Source organism: Salvelinus namaycush, chromosome 11, assembly GCF_016432855.1.
Source record: "Salvelinus namaycush isolate Seneca chromosome 11, SaNama_1.0, whole genome shotgun sequence".
NCBI lineage: Eukaryota > Metazoa > Chordata > Actinopteri > Salmoniformes > Salmonidae > Salvelinus > Salvelinus namaycush.
Genome location: NC_052317.1, coordinates 36228074 through 36250573, shown reverse-complemented (window position 1 = coordinate 36250573; position 22500 = coordinate 36228074). Strand labels below are relative to the sequence as shown.

Here is a 22500-nt window from a genome sequence, read left to right as displayed (position 1 = left end):
CTGAGGGAACAGAAAAACACAAATGTGGGAACGGTTTGACGAGCGTACACCATCTGCTGATTCCATCACATGCCAGTCGCTCGCATTGTTCCCACCTGCCAGCCTGCCAACTAGCCCGCAGCAAAGCCCTTGCAGTAAAAAACGCTACACACACACACACACACACACAAACACAAACACACATACACACAGCAATAACTACACACACTCTCGGCGTAACTGTGGTGCTGTGTCTGAGGGGGGTTGGGTGTTTTTCATGTTTTCCCCCTGCAGGAACAATGGACAGACGCCACTTTATTTAACGGGAACAGAAAAGAACATAACACACCACAAATGACAGTTTTTACGAGCCATATTACTAAGATATCACCCGCTCCCCTGCCAACACAGACCGAGGGGGAGTAGGGCGTGTGGTGTGTGTGTGTGTGTGTGTGTGCATGCGTGTATGTGTAAGTTAGTGTGTGTGTACATTAGTGTCTCTCTCTCCATGTTTCTCTCTTTCTCCTTCCCTCTTTCTCTCCGATGCTAGGATGAATCAGTGTCACTCCGTTTTGCTGTAATGAAAGCTGTAGAGCAGTGAGAAATAGAGAAGAAAAGGAGGATATACTGAAAAGATAACACAAAGAAAGAGGAAGAAGATGGTATATAGCGAAGATGGTATAGGAAAATGAAAAGGAAAGAGAGAGGGAGAGAGAGAGAAGAAGCTGAGAGAAAGAGAGAGAGGGAGAGAGAGAAGAAGCTGAGAGAAAGAGAGAGAGGGAGAGACAGAAGAAGCTGAGAGAAAGAGAGAGAGGGAAAGAGAGACAGAAGAAGCTGAGAGAAAGAGAGAGATGGAGAGAGACAGAAGAAGCTGAGAGAAAGAGAGAGAGGGAGAGAGAGAGAAGAAGCTGAGAGAAAGAGAGAGAGAGAGACAGAAGAAGCTGAGAGAAAGAGAGAGAGAGAGACAGAAGAAGATGAGAGAAAGAGAGAGAGGGAGAGAGAGAGAAGAAGCTGAGAGAACGAGACAGAGAGAGAGAGAGAGAAGAAGCTGAGAGAAAGAGAGAGAGAGAGACAGAAGAAGCTGAGAGAAAGAGAGATAGGGAGAGAGAGAGAAGAAGCTGAGAGAAAGAGAGAGAGAGAGAGAGAGAGAGAAGAAGCTGAGAGAAAGAGAGAGAGACAGAAGAAGCTGAGAGAAAGAGAGAGAGAGACAGAAGAAGCTGAGAGAAAGAGAGGGAGAGAGGAAGAGAGAGAGAAGAAGCTGAGAGAAAGAGAGAGAGGGACAGAGACAGAAGAAGCTGAGAGAAAGAGAGAGAGGGAGAGAGTGACAGAAGAAGCTGAGAGAAAGAGAGAGAGGGAGAGAGAGACAGAAGAAGCTGAGAGAAAGAGAGAGAGGGAGAGAGAGACAGAAGAAGCTGAGAGAAAGAGAGAGAGGGAGAAAGATGACGCTGAGAGAAAGAGAGAGAGGGAGAGAGAGACAGAAGAAGCTGAGAGAAAGAGAGAGGGAGAGAGAGACAGAAGAAGCTGAGAGAAAGAGAGAGAGGGAGAGAGACAGAGACAGAAGAAGCTGAGAGAAAGAGAGAGAGGGAGAGAGAGAAGAAGCTGAGAGAAAGAGAGAGAGAGGGAGAGAGACAGAAGAAGCTGAGAGAAAGAGAGAGAGAGAGAGAGAGAGAGAGAGAGAGAGAGAGAGAGAGAGAGAGAGAGAGAGAGAGAGAGAGAGAGAGAGAGAGAGAGAGAGAGTGTGAGAGAGAGAGAGAGAGAGAGAGAGAGCGAGAAAAGAAGCTGAGAGAAAGAGAGACAGACAGAAGAAGCTGAGTGAAAGAGAGAGGGAGAGAGAGACAGAAGAAGCTGAGAGAAAGAGACAGAGAGAGAGAGAAGAAGCTGAGAGAAAGAGAGAGAGAGAGAGACAGAAGAAGCTGAGAGATAGAGAGACGAAGCTGAGAGAAAGAGAGAGAGGGAGAGGGAGAGAGAGAGAAGAAGCTGAGAGAAAGAGAGAAGAAGCTGAGAGAAAGAGAGAGAGGGAGAGAGAGTGAAGAATCTGAGAGAAAGAGAGAGAGGGAGAGAGAGAGAGAAGAAGCTGCGAGAAAGAGAGAGAGGGAGAGAGAGAGAAGAAGCTGAGAGAAAGCGAGAGAGGGAGAGAGAGAGAAGAAGCTGAGAGAAAAGAGAGAGAGGGAGAGAGAGAGAAGAAGCTGAGAGAAAGAGAGAGAGGGAGAGATAGAGAAGCTGAGATAAAGAGAGAGCGGGAGAGAGAGAGAAGAAGTTGCGAGAAAGAGAGAGAGGGAGAGAGAGACAGAAGAAGCTGAGAGAAGAGAGAGAGAGAGAGAGAGAGAGAGACACGGAGAAGAAGCTGAGAGAGAGAGAGAGAGAGAGAGAGAGAGAGAGAAGAGGCTGAGAGAAAGAGAGAGAGGGAGAGAGAGAGAAGAAGCTGAGAGAAAGAGAGAGAGAGAGAGAGAGAGAGAGAGAGAGAGAGAGAGAGAGAGAGAGAGAGAAGAGGCTGAGAGAAAGAGAGAGAGAGAGAGAGAAGAAGCTGAGAGAAAGAGAGAGAGGGAGAGAGAGAGAGAAGAAGCTGAGAGAAAGAGAGAGAGGGAGAGAGAGAGAGAAGAAGCTGAGAGAAAGAGAGAGAGACAGAAGAAGCTAAGAGAAAGAGAGAGAGAGAGAGAGAAGAAGAAGCTGAGAGAAAGAGAGTGATGCGTTATGATTGGTTATCACTGATGATTTCAGACTGTATGATTCTTCAAAAACCTGCCTGCCGGTTTTCAATACACCACCCTATTGCACCTTCCAGTGCAATCTCCCTCCCTTTCTTCCTTCCTTCCATCCTTCCCCCTTCCTTCACTCAATGTTTCTTGCCCTCTCTCACTAGAAAAATTCATATCCCCAATGTTCCCATATACTCTCTCAGCTTCTTTTCTCACTCTTTTTCTCTCTCCTCCCTGTTGTCTCTGTATTCTGGACATCTCTATTTCTCCTTTCCCTTCTTGTCTCTCAAGTGCTGTCTTTGATCTCATGCAATCTGCAGTCAAACACACACACAATCCTGTTTTGAGGTTCTCTATTAGAAAGCACTAATCAACCCCCAGCCCTGCCTCCATCCCACTATCCAAGCCATGGCAGAATGAAAGGAAGGAAAGAGTGGGAGGAGAGAGAAGAGGTTCATGGCTAGGAGGGATGAAGCTAATGTCAAAGTGACATCCAAAGTTGGATGTTTGAGTGGCGTCAGGGAGAATTTTAGCTAACCCTAACCCCTTTCTTAAATTGCAAGGGAAACTTCAGTGCTAGACACTATTTGAGGTGTTCTTCCAGTCTCACTACATAATTATGAGTGATGAGAAGGTGTTTCAGACAAAATTATGGACTATAGCTGTATTTTTTTACATTTGCACCGGAAGAGTTCAACCAATGACGTCAATCAATTGGTTGATTGAGTCTGATGTCTGATAAAAAAAAATTTGGAGTGATGTTTTTTAGCCATTATTGTGACCTTTATGTTTCGCCGATTGCACGATCCCACTAGCAGCAAGTAGATATGGTTGTCCTTGTTCAATAGAACCATTGGATTATCTGCCAGGACATTGAAGGATATCTAGGTTCACTCATTTTCCCTGGCTTTGTAAAGACTACAGTTTGACGGGAGCCCTACTTCCTTGTTCCTACCCTCTTAGGCAAGCTTTTCAAAATGGGGGGCAGTACTAATTTACAGGTACATGGAAGCTATGTTACCGTGTACTGTCTATCCACGATAGTTAATTAGCTACAATGGCAGCTTCTGATGATTCCTCATTCCAAGAAGAGCTGGACGATGAAACATTTTTTGATGTTCTTTTACATAGGAACATACAGCCCTATTTTTTTGAGCCGGAATACACTGAAGAGCAGTTGAGACAGTGAAAGAAATAACTGTGAGACTAGCAAGCAGCGGCAGCAGCCTAGACCATCTGGGCTGGACCAGGAGTCAGGAGGGCAGATTACAAACAAGTAAGTTGTTTTGCTATCTGTAGCTAGCTAGCAGTAAAAACTCTCTTTTTACACGAGGCAGTGTTGTTCAGTACAATACAATTTGGTGATTGATTTGGCCATATCAAGGCTTGCTAGTACCATTACAAGGCAAGCTAAACCCAAGTTTAGTTAGCTAGCTAGCTGTGTATTTAATATACCTAAAATGTACTGTAGTCTAACGTTATAGCTAGCAAGCTAACTATCCTAGCTAGCCTCAATGTCTCTCATTATGAGCAAAACTGAAGAAATGTTGTGATGATAATGGTGGAGAGTAAAGGAATGACTTTGTGTTTATGACTCATATTAGTCTTGGAGTTACTATACTTGTGTGATATAGCTAGCTAGCGAACATGTGTCTGTGACATGTCTCATTCTACACCATGCTGTTACAGTAGGAATACAGACAGTACACAATGACTACCCATGAATGTGTAATAGCGTTTTTGACTCTCTCACACATTAAATACTGCTTAGACACAAAGAAGTTGATTGCTCTCAAGGGGAGATGTGAAAGGTCCCATAACAACAATCTCCCCTTGTATCAAAGTGACTCCGAACACCTCACTGTACCACCAAAACACACCATATGCAGTTATTCCTTTTGTAGAACTGTAGAATTTATTATAAGCGTAAGTTGCATATTCTTTTTTCTTCTGTATATATGTCATACAATGCCATAACTGTTACTGCATACTGCTGTGTAAACTCGCCTCGGTCTCCAGAGCAAATAAACTTAATCTTGAATAAAATCCATGTCTACTTATTAGCTTTATTGATAGACTAATCTACTGTTTATTTGAAACATGTTTAGTTTCCAACAAATTAGCGTTTAAATGATACACAAAGTTCCTGCATTATTTGTTTTAGCAGTAAGACTGAAGCTAGTTTATCCAAATACATTTAAAGAAAATCAAAATGAATTAACGCAGGAAATAAAGTAAACACTTCATTGGGATCGGATGCAGCAGGAATAATTGAGTCACTTGTCAGTACACTTTAAAAAAATATTATATTAAACACCATTATATATTCTGTATACAGTTTAAGTCAGAAGTTTACATAGTCATATACATTTAAACTTAGTTTTTCACAATTCCTGACATTTAGTCCTAGTAAAAATTCCCTGTCTTAGGTCAGTTAGGATCACCACTTTATTTTAAGAATGTGAAATGTCAGAATAATAGTAGAGATAATGATTTATTTCAGCTTTAATTTCTTTCATCACATTCCCAGTGGGTCAGAAGTTTACATACACTCAATTAGTATTTGGTAGCATTGCCTTTAAATTAATTTGGGTCAAACGTTTCGGGTAGCCTTCGACAAGCTTCCCATAAAAAAATTGGGTGAATTGTGGCCCATTCCTCCTGACAGAGCTGGTGTAACTGAGTCAGGTTTCTAGTCCTCCTTGCTCGCTCACGCTTTTTCAGTTCTGCCCACAAATTTTCTATGGGATTGAGGTCAGGGCTTTGTGATGGCCACTCCAATACCTTGACTTTGTTGTCCTTAAGCCATTTTGCCACAACTTTGGAAGTATGCTTAGGGTCATTGTCCATTTGGAAGACCCATTTGCGACCAATCTTTGACATCCTGACTGATGTCTTGAGATGTTGCTTCAATATATCCACATAATTTTCCTCCCTCATGCCATCTATTTTGTGAAGTGCACCAGTCCCTCCTGCAGCAAAGCTTCATAGTTGGGATGGTGTTCTTCGGCTTGCAAGCTTCCCCCTTTTTCCTCCAAACATAACGATGGTCATTATGGCCAAACAGTTCTCCTTTTGTTTCATCAGACCAGAGGACATTTCTCCAAAAAGTACGATCTTTGGCCCCATGTGCAGTTGGAAACTGTAGTCTGGCTTTTTTTATGGCGGTGTTGGAGCAGTGGCTTCTTCCTTACTGAGTGGCCTTTCAGGTTATGTCGATATAGGACTCGTTTTACTGTGGATATAGATACTTTTTGTACCTGTTTCCTCCAGCATCTTCACAAGGTCCTTTGCTGTTGTTCTGGGATTGATTTGCACTTTTTGCACCAAAGTACGTTCATCTCTAGGAGACAGAATGCGTCTCCTTCCTGAGCGGTATCACGGCTGCGTGGTCCCATGGTGTTTATAGTTGCGTACTATTGTTTGTACAGATGAACGTGGTACCTTCAGGCGTTCAGAAATTGTTGACTTGTGGAGATCTACATTTTTTTTCGTAGGTCTTGGCTGATTTCTTTTGATTTTCCCATGATGTCAAGCAAAGAGGCACTGAGTTTGAAGGTTGGCCTTGAAATACATCCACAGGTACACCTCCAATTGACTCAACTGATGTAAATTAGCCTATCAGAAGCTTCTAAAGCCATGACATCATTTTCAGGAATTTTTCAACTGTTTAAAGGCACAGTCAACTTAGTGAACGTAAACTTCTGGCCAACTGGAATTGTGATACAGTGAATTATAAATGAAATAATCAGTCTGTAAACAATTGTTGGAAAAGCACAAAGTAGATGTCCTAACCGACTTGCCAAAACTATAGTTTGTTAACAAGACATTTTTGGAGTGGTTGAAAACGAGTTTTAATGACTCCAACCTAAGTGCATTTAAACTCCGACTTCAGCTCTATATACAGTACCAGTCAGAAGTTTGGACACACCTACTCATTCAAGGGTTTTTCTTTATTTTTACTATTTTCTACATTGTAGAATAATAGTGAAAACATCAAAACTATGAAATAACACATATGGAATCATGTAGTAACCAAAAAAGTGTTAAACAAATCAAAATATATTTAAGATTTTTCAAACTAGCCACCCTTTGCCTTGATGACAGCTTTGCACACTCTTGGCAGTCTCTCAACCAGCTTCATCTGGAATGCTTTCCCAACAGTCTTGAAGGAGTTCCCACATATGCTGAGCACTTTTTGGCTGCTTTTCCTTCACTCTGCAGTGAACTCATCCCAAACCATCTCAATTGGGTTTAGGTCGGGTGATTGTGGAAGCCAGGTCATCTGATGCAGCACTCCCATCATTCTCCTTCTTGGTTAAATAGCCCTTACACAGCCTGGAAGTGTGTTGGGTCATTGTCCGGTTTAAAAACTAATGATAATAGGCTTTCTTGAGGACCGCCACAGTAAAGGAAGACCCACAGTTATCTCTGCTGCAGAGGATAAGTTCATTAGATTTACCAGCCTCAGAAATTGCAGCCCAAATAAATGCTTCACAGAGTTCAAAGAACAGACACATCTCAACATCAACTGTTCAGAAGAAACTGCATGAATCAGACGTTCATGGTCAAATTGCTGCAAAGAAACCACTACTAAAGGACACTGCTAATAATAAGAGACTTGCTTGGGCCAAGAAACACGAGCAATGGACATTAGACCGGTGAAAATCTTTCCTTTGGTCTGATGAGTCCAAATTTGAGATTTTTGGATCTAATCGCCGTGTCTTTGTGAGACGCAGAGTTGGTGAACGTATCCGCATGGATCACTAGTCACGTTAAATAATGCCACTTTAATAATGTTTACATATCTTACATTACTCATCTCATATGTGTCGTGTCTCTGACTGATTAAAAACTTCTTAGGGCTAGGCCCCTTTTTTCTCATTTTCCGCCTGAGTGACGTGCCCAAAGTAAACTGCCTGTTGCGCAGGCCCTGAAGCCAGGATATGCATATAATTGGTACCATTGGAAAGAAAACACTTTGACGTTTGTAGAAATGTTAAAATAATGCAGGAGAATATAACACAATAGATATGGTAGGAGAAAATCCAAAGTTTGTTTGAGAGACTATGCTCTTACAATGGCAAGTATAAGGGCATACTGGAAATTAGATCCCAGGATGCAATTCCTATGGATTCCACAGGGTGTCAGCAGTCTATGTTCAAGGTTTCAGGCTTGTAACTTCCAAAACGATTAAGAAATATCAGTGTTTGAAGACAGGACGCACAAGCTAAAATCGGTTTCTTATTGAAAATACTTCTTTCCGTAAGAAATATTATAGTTTGAATAGATTTTAAGGTATCTAAGGAGTAAATAGAAATGTATTTTGTCATGTTGAAAAAAAGTTTAGGGGTAGATTTTCGGATTCCTTTCTCTGAATGTTGAACGAGTGGATTACTCAAATCGATGGCGCCAACTAAACTGACTTTTTGGGATATAAAGGATTTTATCAAACAAAACAAGACGACATGTTATAGCTGGAACCCTTTGAATGACAAATCAGAGGAAGATTTTTTTAAAGTAAGTGAATATTTAATCGCTATTTATGAATTTATGAAACCTGTGCTGGTGGAAAAATATTTTGATGTGGGGCGCCGTCCTTAAACAATCACATGGCATGTTTTCACTGTGACAGCTACTGTAAATCGGTCAGTGCAGTTAGATTAACAAGAATTCAAGCTTTCAACTGATATAAGACAATTATATGTTCCTAAATGTTTAGCGGCACCCCCCCCCCCCCCCCCCACTGAAAAGCCAGGGCGCGAAATTCAAAAAAAATATTTTTTTAAAATATTTAACTTTCACACATTAACAAGTCCAATACAGCTAATGAAAGATACAGATCGTGTGAATCCAGCCAACATGTCCGATTTTTAAAATGTTTTACAGGGAAGACACAATATGTAAATCTATTAGGTAAACACCTTAGCAAAAGAGACCATTTTTTCTTTGTCCACCAACACCACTAGCTATCACCAATTCGGCTAAACTAAGATATTGATAGCCACTAACCAAGAAAAAACCTCCTCAGATGACAGTCTGATAACATATTTATGGTATAGGATAGGTTTTGTTAGAAAAATGTGAATATTTCAGGTAGATATCATAGTTTACAATTGCACCCACCGTCACAAATCGACTAGAATAAATAGATAGAGCAACGTGTCTTACCTAATTACTAATCATAAAACATTTCGTAAAAATACACAGCATACACTAATCGAAAGACACAGATCCTGTGAATACAGACAATATTTCAGATTTTCTAAGTGTCTTACAGCGAAAACACAATAAATCGTTATATTAGCATACCACATATGCAAACGTTACCCCAGCATTGATTCTAGCCAAAGAGCGCGATAACGTCAACATCGCCAAAAGATATTAATTTTTTCACTAACCTTCTCAGAATTCTTCAGATGACACTCCTGTAACATCATATTACAACATACATATACAGTTTGTTCGAAAATGTGGATATTTAGCCACCAAAATCGTGGTTATACAATGAGAAAAGTAGCCGAGCTGGTCAGAAAATGCCGTGCGCCATATTAGACAGTGATCTAGTCGTATACATAAATACTCATAAACGTGACTAAAAAATATAGGGTGGACAGCGATTGATAGACAATTTAATTCTTAATACAATCGCGGAATTACATTTTTTAAATTATCCTTACTTTTCAATACAGTTTGCGCCAAGCGAAGCTACGTCAAAAAAGATGGCGTCCTAAGCCACTAACATTTTTCGACAGAAACACGATTTATCATAATAAATTGTTCCTACTTTGAGCTGTTCTTCCATCAGAATCTTGGGCAAAGAATCCTTTCTTGGGTCTAATCGTCTTTTGGTCGAAAGCTGTCCTCTTGCCATGCAGAAATGCACATTGCGTTCGGCATGAACTGGAACGGTGCCCAGAGATTCACAGTGGCTCAGAAATAAATGTCCCAAAATCGCACTAAACGGATATAAATTGCTATAAAACGCTTTAAATTAACTACCTTATGATGTTTTTAACTCCTATAACGAGTAAAAATATGACCGGAGAAATATAACAGGCTACACTAATGCTTGGAAAAACAGTAGGTCGGTATCCTCCGCGCGCATGACGCACCTAGAAAAGAGGTCCTACCTACAGGATTTTTTCATTTATAGTGGCTGTGATTGGGCAATCGATACCATTCAAAGCGTCATCACGTAAAGGCATCCAGGGGAAGACGTAAGCAGTGTCCGTATACTAATAGGAATAACAGTGGCCTTAAAACTGACTCCAGAACAGGGGCCAAAATGTGTGAAATCTGACTCCATGTCAGGGAAATTGCTGTAGAATGAGTTCTGTTCCACTTAGAGACAAAATTTCAACGGCTATAGAAACTATAGACTGTTTTCTATCCAATAATAATAATAATATGCATATTGTACGATCAAGAAGTTTGTAGGAAGCCGTTTCAAAAATTACACGATTTCCATAAATAGTGACAACAGCACCCCCTAGCCTTAACAGGTTTAATATACATCATTTTTATGATTATTTATTTGAATTGTGCGCCCTCCAGTTTCACCGGAAGTTGTCCTAGCGGGACGCCTAGCCCTATTTTACGACATGCTATTTTATAAAATGATTAAATAACGTTTGATTGATTATGTGATTGAATTAAACCATGCAACAATTAACTCTTTAATAACCTGGGGCACCACAGAAGCATTCGTTTATATAGAGCGGCTATATCCCGAATCCACTCTTGAAGATCTTTTATATAATTAGCAGTCAATTATTAATTGTCACCTTATTCAGTCTCATCTGAACGTCGTAAAATGCTTGGTTATCTTCACGAACCCTGGCTAACAAGTTGAATTAGCAATACAAAAATTGTCTTAATTATTTATTTACTAAATACCTAAATAATCACATAGAATTACATATACACAGGATGGATCATACATCAATTACTAATCATGTCATAAAATAAAAAGTCCCTAGCGGACAAAACCGATATGACGGCTGGTTACAAAAATAAAGAGGGTTGGGTTTGAATGAAAGAGCGGGAAGACTGAGGGACAAAAGAGATTGGGTCTCTATTGGACCTTGAGAAGCTATGCTACCGTAAATACAGAATCTTATGCATTCTAAGAACCGCCCATTCGGAAAAGGAAAATGCAACATATATATTTACACTGAGCTGCGCTTCGATAGATGGGTCGAAGATGGAAGACTGGCTTGCCCAGAAGAGATTGCCCTTGTCGAATCTATCTGGTCGTAGTGTTGTAGGGCAGATACGTTATACCCTGTCCACTGTAGAGTGGATATTCAACAATTCGCAACCACAGCTCACGCTGGGGTTCGCTTAGTCTGACGTGAAGTGGGTCACGGGGCCTTTTACACTTGAGAAGAAAAGGGCTTGTTTCTCTCCTCTCAACCAATGTCCGTTCACTTGGACGTGGCCACTGAGTGAGCATAGTTTACTTATGAAAATGATTCTCTCATTTAGAAGCTGAAATTGCATTTAATCTTTTCACAAATAGTTTCATATTTAAATATTTAAATTGCACAACAATTCCATGTGAATCTGATAACTATAATGTGTAGACTTTCCAAGGTACAATTTATGTTGTCCGATCATCAGATATAATGTCCCAGACACCAACTGATCTGACATCATATTCTTTAAGTGCCAACGGACACTTTCAACTGGTTGGATTACATAAATATTGTTCTTTTCCCCAACCTTTTTATGTTACCATACTCTATGTTATCAAAGGGCTTTCCAAGAGTCCATTCTGTAGAGTGGAGAGAAAAGGGGGAAATGTATTTATGAGGTCATAAACCTCCCCCAACAGGGCAACGTCATGACATATGTGTATACTGTATCTTATACCATCTATTGCATCTTGCCTATGCCGCTCGGTCATCGCTCATCCAAATGTTAATATGTACATATTCTTATTCCATCCATTTAGATTTGTGTGTATTAGGTAGTTGTGGAATTGTTAGATTACTTGTTAGGATTTCTCTACACTCGCATTAACATCTGCTAACCATGTGTATGTGACCAATAACATTTGATTTGTGTGGTTCCCACCGTGAAGCACGGAGGAGGAGGTATAAGGGCACAAGGCGAGACCCAGATGCAGACACAGGAGGCAGATGGTTAGAGTCCAAGCTGTTTATAAACAATCCAAAAGGGGTAAGCAAGAGAATGGTCGTGGACAGGCCAAAGGTCATAACCAGTTCAGAGATCCAGAGGTACAGAATGGCAGGCTCGAGGTCAGAGTAGGCAGAATGGTCAGGCAGGCGGGAATGGAGTCCAGAAAAACAGGCAAAGGTCAAAACCGGGAGGACTAGTAAAAGAGAATAGAAAAGCAGGAGCATGGGAAAAACACGCTGTTTGACTTGAACATACAAGACACACTGGCACATAGACAGGAAACACAGGGATAAATACACCAGGGAGAATAAGCGACACCTGGAGGGGGGGGAGACAATCACAAGGACAGGTTAAACAGATCAGGGAATGACAGGAGGTGTGATGGTGTGAGGGTGCTTTGCCGGTGACACTATCGGTTGATTTATTTAGAATTCAAGGGACACTTAACGAGCCTGGCTACCACAGCATTCTGCAGTGATACGCCATCCCACTTAGTGGGACTATCATTTGTTTTTCAACAGGACAATGACCCAACACACCTCGAGGCTGTGTAAGGGCTACTTGACCAAGGAGGAGAGTGCTGCATCAGATGACCTGGCCTCCACAATCACCTGACCTCAACACAATTGAGATGGTTTGGGATGAGTTGGACCGCAGAGTGAAGGAAAAGTAGCCAACAAGTGCTCATCATATGTGGGAACTCCTTTAAACCTTTTCTCAATAGGGGGGCGCTGTTTTCACTTTGTAAAAAATCGTTCCCAAATTAAACTGCCTCGTACTCAATTCTTGCTCTTACAATATGCATATTATTATTACTATTGGATAGAAAACACTCTCTAGTTTCTAAAACCGTTTGAATTATATCTTTGAGTAAAACAGAACTCATTTTGCAGCAAACTTCCTGTCAGGAACTGAAAAATCTGAAATCGGGGGCTCTGTTCCAGGGCCATCCTATTAATTTGCATGAAATCTGCATGAAAAACATCATAAAGTAGTTATTTTAAACCGAGTTATATCAGTTTATATCAGTTTATTGCGATTTTCGGTATTTTCTTTGTTTTGCATTATGGTGAGTTGGACACTCCTGCGCCACATGGCTAGCTTTGTTTGCTAATTCGACAGATGAAGAGGGCATTCTACAACCGAACAACGATTATTCTGGACAAAGGACACCTTGTACAAGATTCTGATGGAAGCTCATCAAATAGTAGGAACCATTTATGATATTATTTCGTATTTCTGTCGAAAATGTTTAGACGTATATTCCGCCCTGATTTTGGGCGCTGTCTCGTTATAACGTAAGCTGTATGTCGTACTAAAGTTCTTTTAAAAAATCTAACACAGCGGTTGCATTAAGAACTAGTGTATCTTTCATTTGCTGTCCAACATGTATTTTTTAGTAAAGTTTATGATTAGTTATTTGATTAGATTAGGTGCCTCTCCAAGATTTCTCCGGACAATAATTCTGCATTTTGACTACGTATTCACATTGTAAAACCACGATTTGTGCCGCTAAATATGCACATTTTCGAACAGACCATATATGTATTGTGTAATATGATGTTATAGGACTGTCATCTGATGAAGTTTGTGAAGGTTAGTGAAAACATTTATATCTTTTGCTGGTTTATTCGCTATCGCTAACGTTGCGTTGAATGAATGCGGTTGTGTGGTAGGCTATTGTAGTAAGCTAATATAATGCTATATTGTGTTTTCGCTGTAAAACACTTAAAAAATCTGAAACATTGGCTGGATTCACAAGATCTTTGTCTTTCATTTGCTGTACACCATGTATTTTTCATAAATGTTTTATGATGAGTATTTAGGTATTTCACGTTGGTCTTTGTAGTTATTCTAGCTGCTTTGGTGAGATTTGTGATGGTGGCTGCAATGTAAAACTATGATTTATACCTGAAATATGCAAATTTTTCGAACAAAACATATGCTATACAATAAATATGTTATAAGACTGTCATCTGATGAAGTTGTTTCTTGGTTAGTGACTATTTATATCTTTATTTGGTCGAATTTGTGATAGCTACCTATGCGGTAAAAAAATTGTGAAAATATGCGGTTGAGTCTTTTGCTATCGTGGTTAGCTAATAGAAATACATATTGTGTTTTCGCTGTAAAACATTTTAAAAATCGGAAATGATGGCTGGATTCACAAGATGTGTATCTTTCATCTGGTGTCTTGGACTTGTGATTTAATGATATTTAGATGCTAGTATTTACTTGTGGCGCTATGCTAGGCTATGCTAGTCAGCTTTTTTACTGATGAGGGTGCTCCCGGATCCGGGATTGTGACCAAGTAGAAGTTAAGACCGTTGGAAAAGCATTCCAGGTGAAGCTGGTTGAGAGAATGTCAAGAGTGTGCAAAGCTGGCATCAAGGCAAAGGGTGGCTGGTTTGAAGAATCTAAAATCTAAAATATATTACGATTTTTTTAACACTTTGTTATTTCATAGTTTTGATGTCTTCACTATTATTCTACAATGTATAAAATAGTAAAAATACAGATGAGCCATTGAAGTATATATAAACATATAGTATATATATGTACAACAGCTAGAAATATCTATACCACAATGCAATTTTGAGCATATAGGCATTCTATATTATACTACAACATCAGTCTAACTGAATATGGGTATTGTGTTGGTTGAATATTCCAGGCAGGTTACATATTGTTCTTCAGCTGGTGAACCTCTTCTTTATGTTGGTTAATGGCAGCTGATTTAGCAGTCTTTGTTGCTGTGGTGATGTTGGCAGGGCTGTTGGGTTTGGGGATCTGTGACTCAGGCTCTTTGTAGACAATTGTCTGGTCCTTTTTGCACTTCACTGCCAGGTGGACAAGCCACTCTTACACGTTTTTCACCACCCACTGCTTCGACCTCTTGCAGAAGATTTGTTTGCACTGCAAATCTCCTGGAGAGACGTGAAGGTGATCAGGAGGATGTGTAAACATACAATAACCATAGAACCATACTATGTAAACAAAACAGGGTACAGTAGACTGGTATGTATTCTGTTACACTCAGAGTCAATAATGGGGCATTGCGATGGCTGTTAGCAAAGATGTCCAAAGTTTGAGGGGGTCTTGACTGATGTACAGTCTAGTCGTGTCTTGTTATGTATGAGCACCTAGAGTTGTGCTGTTGACTAGACAAGCACTGCCAACAATAGAGTGAATAGGCTAGAAGAGTACACTAACAGCCCCTCTCCCCCATACTGAAGAACTGACTGTAAGGGTGTGAAAAGTTTGAGGAGCACATGTCTTGTGACAGTTTAGTGTTTGTTCAAGAGGGTATTGTGCTTTCATAAATACCTTTGCCTGTCCTGGCTTGTGTCAAAGTAAGATTATGTTGAGCTTGAGCATATTCCAGGCTGAAAGCTTTCATCCAATGGGTCTACAGGCTCTGTATTAGTAAAGCTGGTGTCCAGGTTATCGTTATCAGCAGCATGATTAGTCTGTTGGACACACAGTAGTCAGTGATTAGCCAACATTTGACTACTATGTCCCCATTTACACACACTCAAACAAGATCCTATATCCACTCCCCCCTCCCCCCCCCCCCCCCCCCCCCCCCGTCCGTCCGTCCCACATGTCAACAGATCATTCATACTAACCTTCACACACAATACCCCTAACAGACACCAGCCAGTCACCCAAACCATCCCCTCCTTACTAATACGCCCTTCAAGCCTTGCATTAACTTTCAACTAAGCCTCAACAATACAGAGAAAACTACAGTAGAAGTTGTCCAATTATGACAACAAGACACAGCCCATGTTTATGCCTAGCTCCAGTAGATTTATTTGCTCATCATGGAGTCTTGGAAAGATTTAGTAGATTTTAGTAAGCTTTTAGAAGGTGACTTACACTCGATCCTGGTGCTGAGCTCGATGTTGATGCCTCTACAGATATTGATGCCTCTACAGATGTTGATGCCTCTACAGATGTTGATGCCTCTACAGATGTTGATGGGATCAGACTCTAAATGAAACACATAGTCACACATAGTTAGTCTCTGCAATAGTTAGCTAGCTAGCTAACGGTTAACCTAACGAAGCGAACCTTGCAAAGTTACAAATCACATCACCAGATAGCAGCTTGCTAATTACACTGATATGCTTTGCAATGTCTAGCAAGCGTATTATGAAAGCCAGCTAGCTAGATTTTGGTTTAGATAAATAAATGTAGTTCGCCAGCTAGCTAGTTAGCTAGGTAATGTTAGTTACGTTACCACAGCTTGACTTGTTTTCTGCTGCTCTGATGTTGGCTGATCGGATTACTTCCTCTTTGAAGTGAAGGGGAAAATCGATGGAATAGCATCACTTTTCAATGTTCGACGACATGGCAACCCCATCAGTTGAGACCTCAGTTCCGTTTCGAAATCCTCTGGCTGAAAGTGCTGGCTACAAATGCAGACATTTTGATATTTCTCACTTCAACTGGATACACATGCCGGTACTACGTCCTGAAATCGCTATGAATTCTGGATATTGTGGTTTGCTTACAACCAGGAAATGTAACTGGTCCGTTTCTACTGGTGAGACGCAGAAAAGCTCGGTATTTGCGTGTATTGAGGAATATGATATGTTAATAACATATTAATGTACATTTATAGTGAAATAGAGCAGCAGTGAAATGTATCTTCAACCTAATTGTCCTAACCTGCTACGTCAATCTCCCGGACCTGCTACACAAATTCTCCTAACCTGCTATGTGAGTTCTCCTAACAGTTTCATGAGTTCTCCTAACCAGCTACATGAGTTCTCCTAACCAGCTACCTGCTACGTGAGTTCTCCTAACCTGCTACGTGAGTTCTCCTAACCAGCTACCTGCTACGTGAGTTCTCCTAACCTGCTACCTGCTACGTGAGTTCTCCTAACCAGCTACATGAGTTCTCCTAACCAGCTACCTGCTACGTGAGTTCTCCTAACCAGCTACCTGCTACGTGAGTTCTCCTAACCTGCTACCTGCTACGTGAGTTCTCCTAACCAGCTACGTGAGTTCTCCTAACCTGCTACCTGCTACATTAACTGCATCCCATCTAGTCACAATCAGAAAAGAGGGTTGGAGGGAGAGGTAATTGATGGCGGTATATCGACCCCCCTGTAAAACCTAGTTAACACCTCGCCTGCCTTCCAGCCTGTGAAATCTGATTAGCTCTATGTGTGTGTCTGTGTGTACTTTTAGTAAACCAGGATTAACACCCTGCCTGTCGGCCATCTTGCCTTTCATGCCATTTTCTTCTTTAACCTTTCAACTTTTACGTATGTGAGCGTGTTTCTTTTATGTGTGTATTTGTATGTTATTGGATGTTCAAAGGCATTTGTGTGTGTGTGTGTGTGTGTGTGTGTGTGTGTGTGTGTGTGTGTGTGTGTGTGTGTGTGTGTGTGTGTGTGTGTGTGTGTGTGTGTGTGTGTGTGTGTGTGTGTGTGTGTGTGTGTGTGTGAGATTAGGACAGTATCCACTAACTAGATTCCACCCAGTCAATAATTAATAGGGCACTCAGCCTGATAGGCAATCACCCTTAATCAATACTAATGTTTTTACAGACCTCAGAACTGTGTGTGTGTGTACGGTATGTCTATGTGTGTGTGTGTGTCGAGGGGAAAAATAGCTCTTTAATCTAGTCAGTGCGTATATAGGATAAACATTAATTTACAGACATTATAAATCACTGGCCTGTCATCTCTCTCTCCTCTCCTCCTTCTCTCCTCTCCTCCTTTGGTACAGGAGAGCTGGAGCCTAACTCAGACTGTCTGCACTGCTTCCAAGAAGAGTTCTCTCCTTTCCTCCTATCCTCCTCCTATCTCATCTCTTCTCTCTGGTTCTCTTCTTTCCTCCTCTCCTCCTCCTATCTCATCTCTTCTCTCTGGTTCTCTCCTTTCCTCCTCTCCTCCTCCTATCTCATCTCTTCTCTCTGGTTCTCTCCTTTCCTCCTCTCCTCCTCCTATCTCATCTCTTCTCTCTGGTTCTCTCCTTTCCTCCTCTCCTCCTCCTATCTCATCTCTTCTCTCTGGTTCTCTCCTTTCCTCCTTTCCTCCTCCTATCTCATCTCTTCTCTCTGGTTCTCTCCTTTCCTCCTCTCCTCCTCCTATCTCATCTCTTCTCTCTGGTTCTCTCCTTTCCTCCTCTCCTCCTCCTATCTCATCTCTTCTCTCTGGTTCTCTCCTTACCTCCTCTCCTCCTCCTATCTCATCTCTTCTCTCTGGTTCTCTCCTTTCCTCCTCTCCTCCTCCTATCTCATCTCTTCTCTCTGGTTCTCTTCTTTCATTTGACTCACTAATCTAGCCTGCATATAACACCACTGGGTTTACAAATGACCTTCGCTGAACGTTAGCTAATTTTGCCTGAAGGTTACAATCAAACCTCATATATAATATGAGGGGAGCAAAGTACATTTCAGTGTGTGAGTGTGTGTGTAGCTCTCTTACCTGCCACTGACAACAAAGCAGGCCACCAGGAAGATGAGCAGTACGATGCCTCCAGTGATGGACACAGCCAGGATAGTAGACTGGTTAGGGTCTCCTATGGCCAACATGTCTGAGGCAGGGAATCACAGGCAAGAGAAAGGGTTAACACATTGTGAGAAGGTGTGTCTATGTGTGCATGTGTGTCTTTGTGTGTCTATGTGTGTGATCAGAAATACAGTGTAGGCATTGTTAATGTTGTAAATGACTATTGTAGTTTTTTTTAATGGAATATCTACATAGATGTTCAGAGGCCCATTATCAGCAACCATCACTCCTGTGTTCCAATGGCACGTTGTGTTAACTAATCCAAGTTTATCATTTTAAAAGGCTAATTGATCATTCTGAGAAATGAAGGCTATTCCATGTGAGAAACTGCCAAGAAATGGAAGATTTCATACAACGCTGTGTACTACTCCCTTCACAGAACAGGGCAAACTGGCACTAACCAGAATAGAAAGAGGAGTGGGAGGCCCCGGTGCACAACTGAACAAGAGGACAAGTACATTAGAGTGTATAGTTTGAGAAACAGACATCTCACAAGTCCTCAACTGGCAGCTTCATTAAATAGTACCCGCAAAACACCACTCTCAACGTCAACAGTGAGGACTTTATTTTTACACTGCAATAATCGGGCCGTTACTCAAAACAAATACCTCATTTATCAAGTTTAGCCAAGCACGAGCAGACATGTGCATGCATTTGTGTGTGTGTGTGTGTGTATGTGTGTGTGTATGTGTGTGTCTGTGTGTATGTGCATGGGCAGCCAGCCCATTCAGGCAAATCAATGCCTCCAGGCAGCGATAGATGGCCATTGGTCTCCTATTCCATTCCCTGGCATCAAACACACACACAAAGAAGAAAAAAACACACACACGAAGAAGAAAAAAAAAACACACACACAGAGGGTTGCTTTTTTAAACACTTCAGTTCACCACAGAGACTTAGTAAGTAATCAATAACATTGATCCTACTCCATAGAATTGATATGACTAATATTCAGTCAGCTCAATCTTTGGTTTTCATTTCAATAGTCATGAACTTGAACTAAACGATTGATCAGATTCACATTTGATTTACATGATCGATATTCAGTCGAGGTGAACATAGGGCTGGCACAATAATTATACAATCATGCAATCGACAATTATGGACAATAATGGTGAAGTAAAACAATGATTTGTCTTACATATATTTTAGGAGTTTGGGGGGGTTCAACTTTAATTTATAGACATTAGTAAATATAGTTTACTCAATAGCAGTTTTTTATTTTTCCATTAAGAGGGTAAAGTTAGTAATTATTTTACTCGCAGAACGACATGTTCGGGAGGAAAAGCTTACTTTCCAAAAGATCCAAGCAGTCAAAAGCATTTGTTTTGGAGACAGGGGTGTCACCAAACCTATGTTGTATTCATTAGGTATAGTATGTCATCAGATTAAATAGACTTAGTATTGAGAATGTCGATATATGCCTTCCTCGGCACTAACAATTGATTGCCCAGCACTGGGAGCGAGAACTCGTGATGCTTGGAGCCGTGCTGCTCAGACCACTGCGCCATCCCAGTTCACAATGCTCTAGTAAGCCATGATAATACTTGATTACACTTGATGGAATAGCAAGTTTGTTTTAATGAATTATTTTGTTTTAAGCCTTCCCCAAACCATAGCCAAAACCTTAACCACTCGGTTTTAACCCTGCAACCACGCGGAACTAAGCCTGTAACCACGCGGTATTACTGTGTCAAAAATATATCATCATAACTACGTCGAATTTCTAAGGGAAACTATGAGATCTTGTTGCGATCATAGCAACAACAAAAAAAGTTCAACAAAAATTACAATTTAAAAACCGTCATCAATTGCATGACAATTATTTATTATCCAATATTCCATAATCGTCACAGCCCTAGTTGAATTTGAGACAATGTCATGAGCTGGATTTTCATGTCCTTCCAATATGAGACTGAAAGACAGTAGAAAAAGGGAGGAGTAAGCAGAGCTGGGATATATATCGTCTTTTAAGGTATGCCGTTATGGATCCACATACCGGTATGGATATTTACAATACCGTCTATAAAGGTATTTTGGTGCACTGCTAAATAAATTAAAAGTTATATAAATTGGACAACTTTACCGTCATCTTTGTTCTAGTTTGGTTTGTTAGAAAACAATCAGAATGGCCCGTTAAAATCCTCCTAGGGTCATACACTACTCATAAAACATACAGTACCTGTCAAAAGTTTGGACACACCTACTCAGTCAAGGATTTGCCTTATTTTTTACTATTTTCTACATTGTAGAATAATAGTGAAGACATAAAAACCATAAAATAACACATATGGAATCATGTAGTAACCAAAAAAGTGTTAAACAAATCAAAATATATTTTAGATATATTCACTATTATTTCTTAATGAAGAAAATAGCAAAAATAAATAAAAACGCTTGAATGAGTAGGTGTCCAAACGTTTGACTGGTACTGTATTTAGAAACTTGTATAATTCAGAAACCATTAAATACCGTCAAAAATAAGACAAATATTGTGCTAAGATATTTTGTCCATATCGCCCATTCCTAGGACTGCCCTAATGGAGGTGAAGAGGTAGAGGTGAGATACAGCATAGGTAAAAGAAGAGAGGAGAGAAGGAAGATGAAGAGAGTCCAAAAGAGGATGATAGGTGGAGACAGAGAAAAATAAAAAGACACAGCAGAGAGAGGAAGAGAAAGAGACCTTCGTGGCTGGTCTCCAGTTCTATCTCTCCTCCGTAGTTGCCGTATCCCCCGTCGGTTCTAGCTCGGACACGGAACACATATGTAGTACCAGGCTTAAGACCGTCTACAGTCATCACATTGGACCTGGTCTTTAGGACTGTGTAGTTCTGCTCTCTCTGGTTCTAATGGGAGAGGAAGAGAGAGAGACAGATTGAGAGAGAGAGAGATAAATGAGAGAGAGAGAGAGATGTTAAGTGAGTGTGTGTCAGTGAGAAACCTCCTTGCAGTGTCTATGATACCTTCTCTAATGAGAGGAGCTCCACTACACTGATTAACACTGTTACTGTGGAATATTATCACTGATCCCTGCCACACACACACACACACACGCACACACACACACACACACACACACACACACACACACACACACACACACACACACACACACACACACACACACACACACACACACACACACACACACACACACACACACACACACACACACACACACACACACACACACTTCCCACTCCTCTCTTCTCTCGTTCTCTTCATTCCGTTCCTGTTTTATTTAGCTTGCCTGGTGCACTTGGTGGACATAAACTTCCCTTTCAGAGCCATTCAATGTGCAGAGTGAGCTAAATCAAGTGTACTCCTGTGCTTATCAGATCCATTGAACACTGGCTATAGAGTCCACACTGGGATTTTCAGGTCTGAGTCTGACATTAAGTAAGAAGAGAAGAGAGGGATGAGAGGAGAAGAGAAGAGAAGGAGAGAGAAATGGAGGTGTGTATGTGACTCACCTTCTCATAATAAATGACTTCATACTCCACTATGGCTCCATTGGGTCTGTCAGGGCCCTGCCACGCCAGAGTGATACTGTCCTTACTCCTCCTCTCCTTCAGGACCACACTCACTACAGAGAGAAACAGAGACAGACAGACAGACAGACAGGGAGATATATAGGTTAACCACACTCACTACAGACAGACAGACAGACAGACAGACAGACAGACAGACAGACAGACAGACAGACAGACAGACAGACAGACAGACAGACAGACAGACAGACAGACAGACAGACAGACAGACAGACAGAGATATAGGTTAACCACACTCACTATATATATAGAGAGAGAGATAGATGGAGGAAGGGGGAGAGTGGAATTTAGGGGGAGAGAAAGGAAGAAAGACTACCAGGAGAAAAGGAGAGAGACAGTGGGGGAGGAAGAGAGATTTATAGATTGATTACCACTGTGCTATAATGACAGTTCTCTGCAGTGTAGAACTTAGCTAATGAAAGAACAAAGAGGGGGTCACATACTGTATGTATGCCAGCAGCATACCACCCTGCATACCACTGCTGGCTTGCTTCTGAAGCTAAGCAGGGTTGGTCCTGGTCAGTCCCTGGATGGGAGACCATAAGCTGCTGGAAGTGGTGTTGGAGGGCCAGTAGGAGGCACTCTTTCCTCTGGTCT

The 22500-nt window shown here is 41.1% G+C and overlaps 1 protein-coding gene across 1 annotated transcript in view; it reads right to left on the bottom strand.

Moving 5' to 3' along the window:
• Positions 1 to 22500, bottom strand: part of LOC120055648 (ephrin type-A receptor 3-like) — a 198252-nt gene that overhangs the window by 96435 nt on the left and 79317 nt on the right. The window contains exons 7-9 of the mRNA XM_039003538.1: positions 21826 to 21938; positions 21036 to 21198; positions 18269 to 18377 (exon numbers count right to left, since the gene is read on the bottom strand). Of these exons, the coding sequence (XP_038859466.1) occupies positions 18269 to 18377; positions 21036 to 21198; positions 21826 to 21938 (385 nt within the window). The remainder of the gene's footprint in view (positions 1 to 18268; positions 18378 to 21035; positions 21199 to 21825; positions 21939 to 22500) is intronic.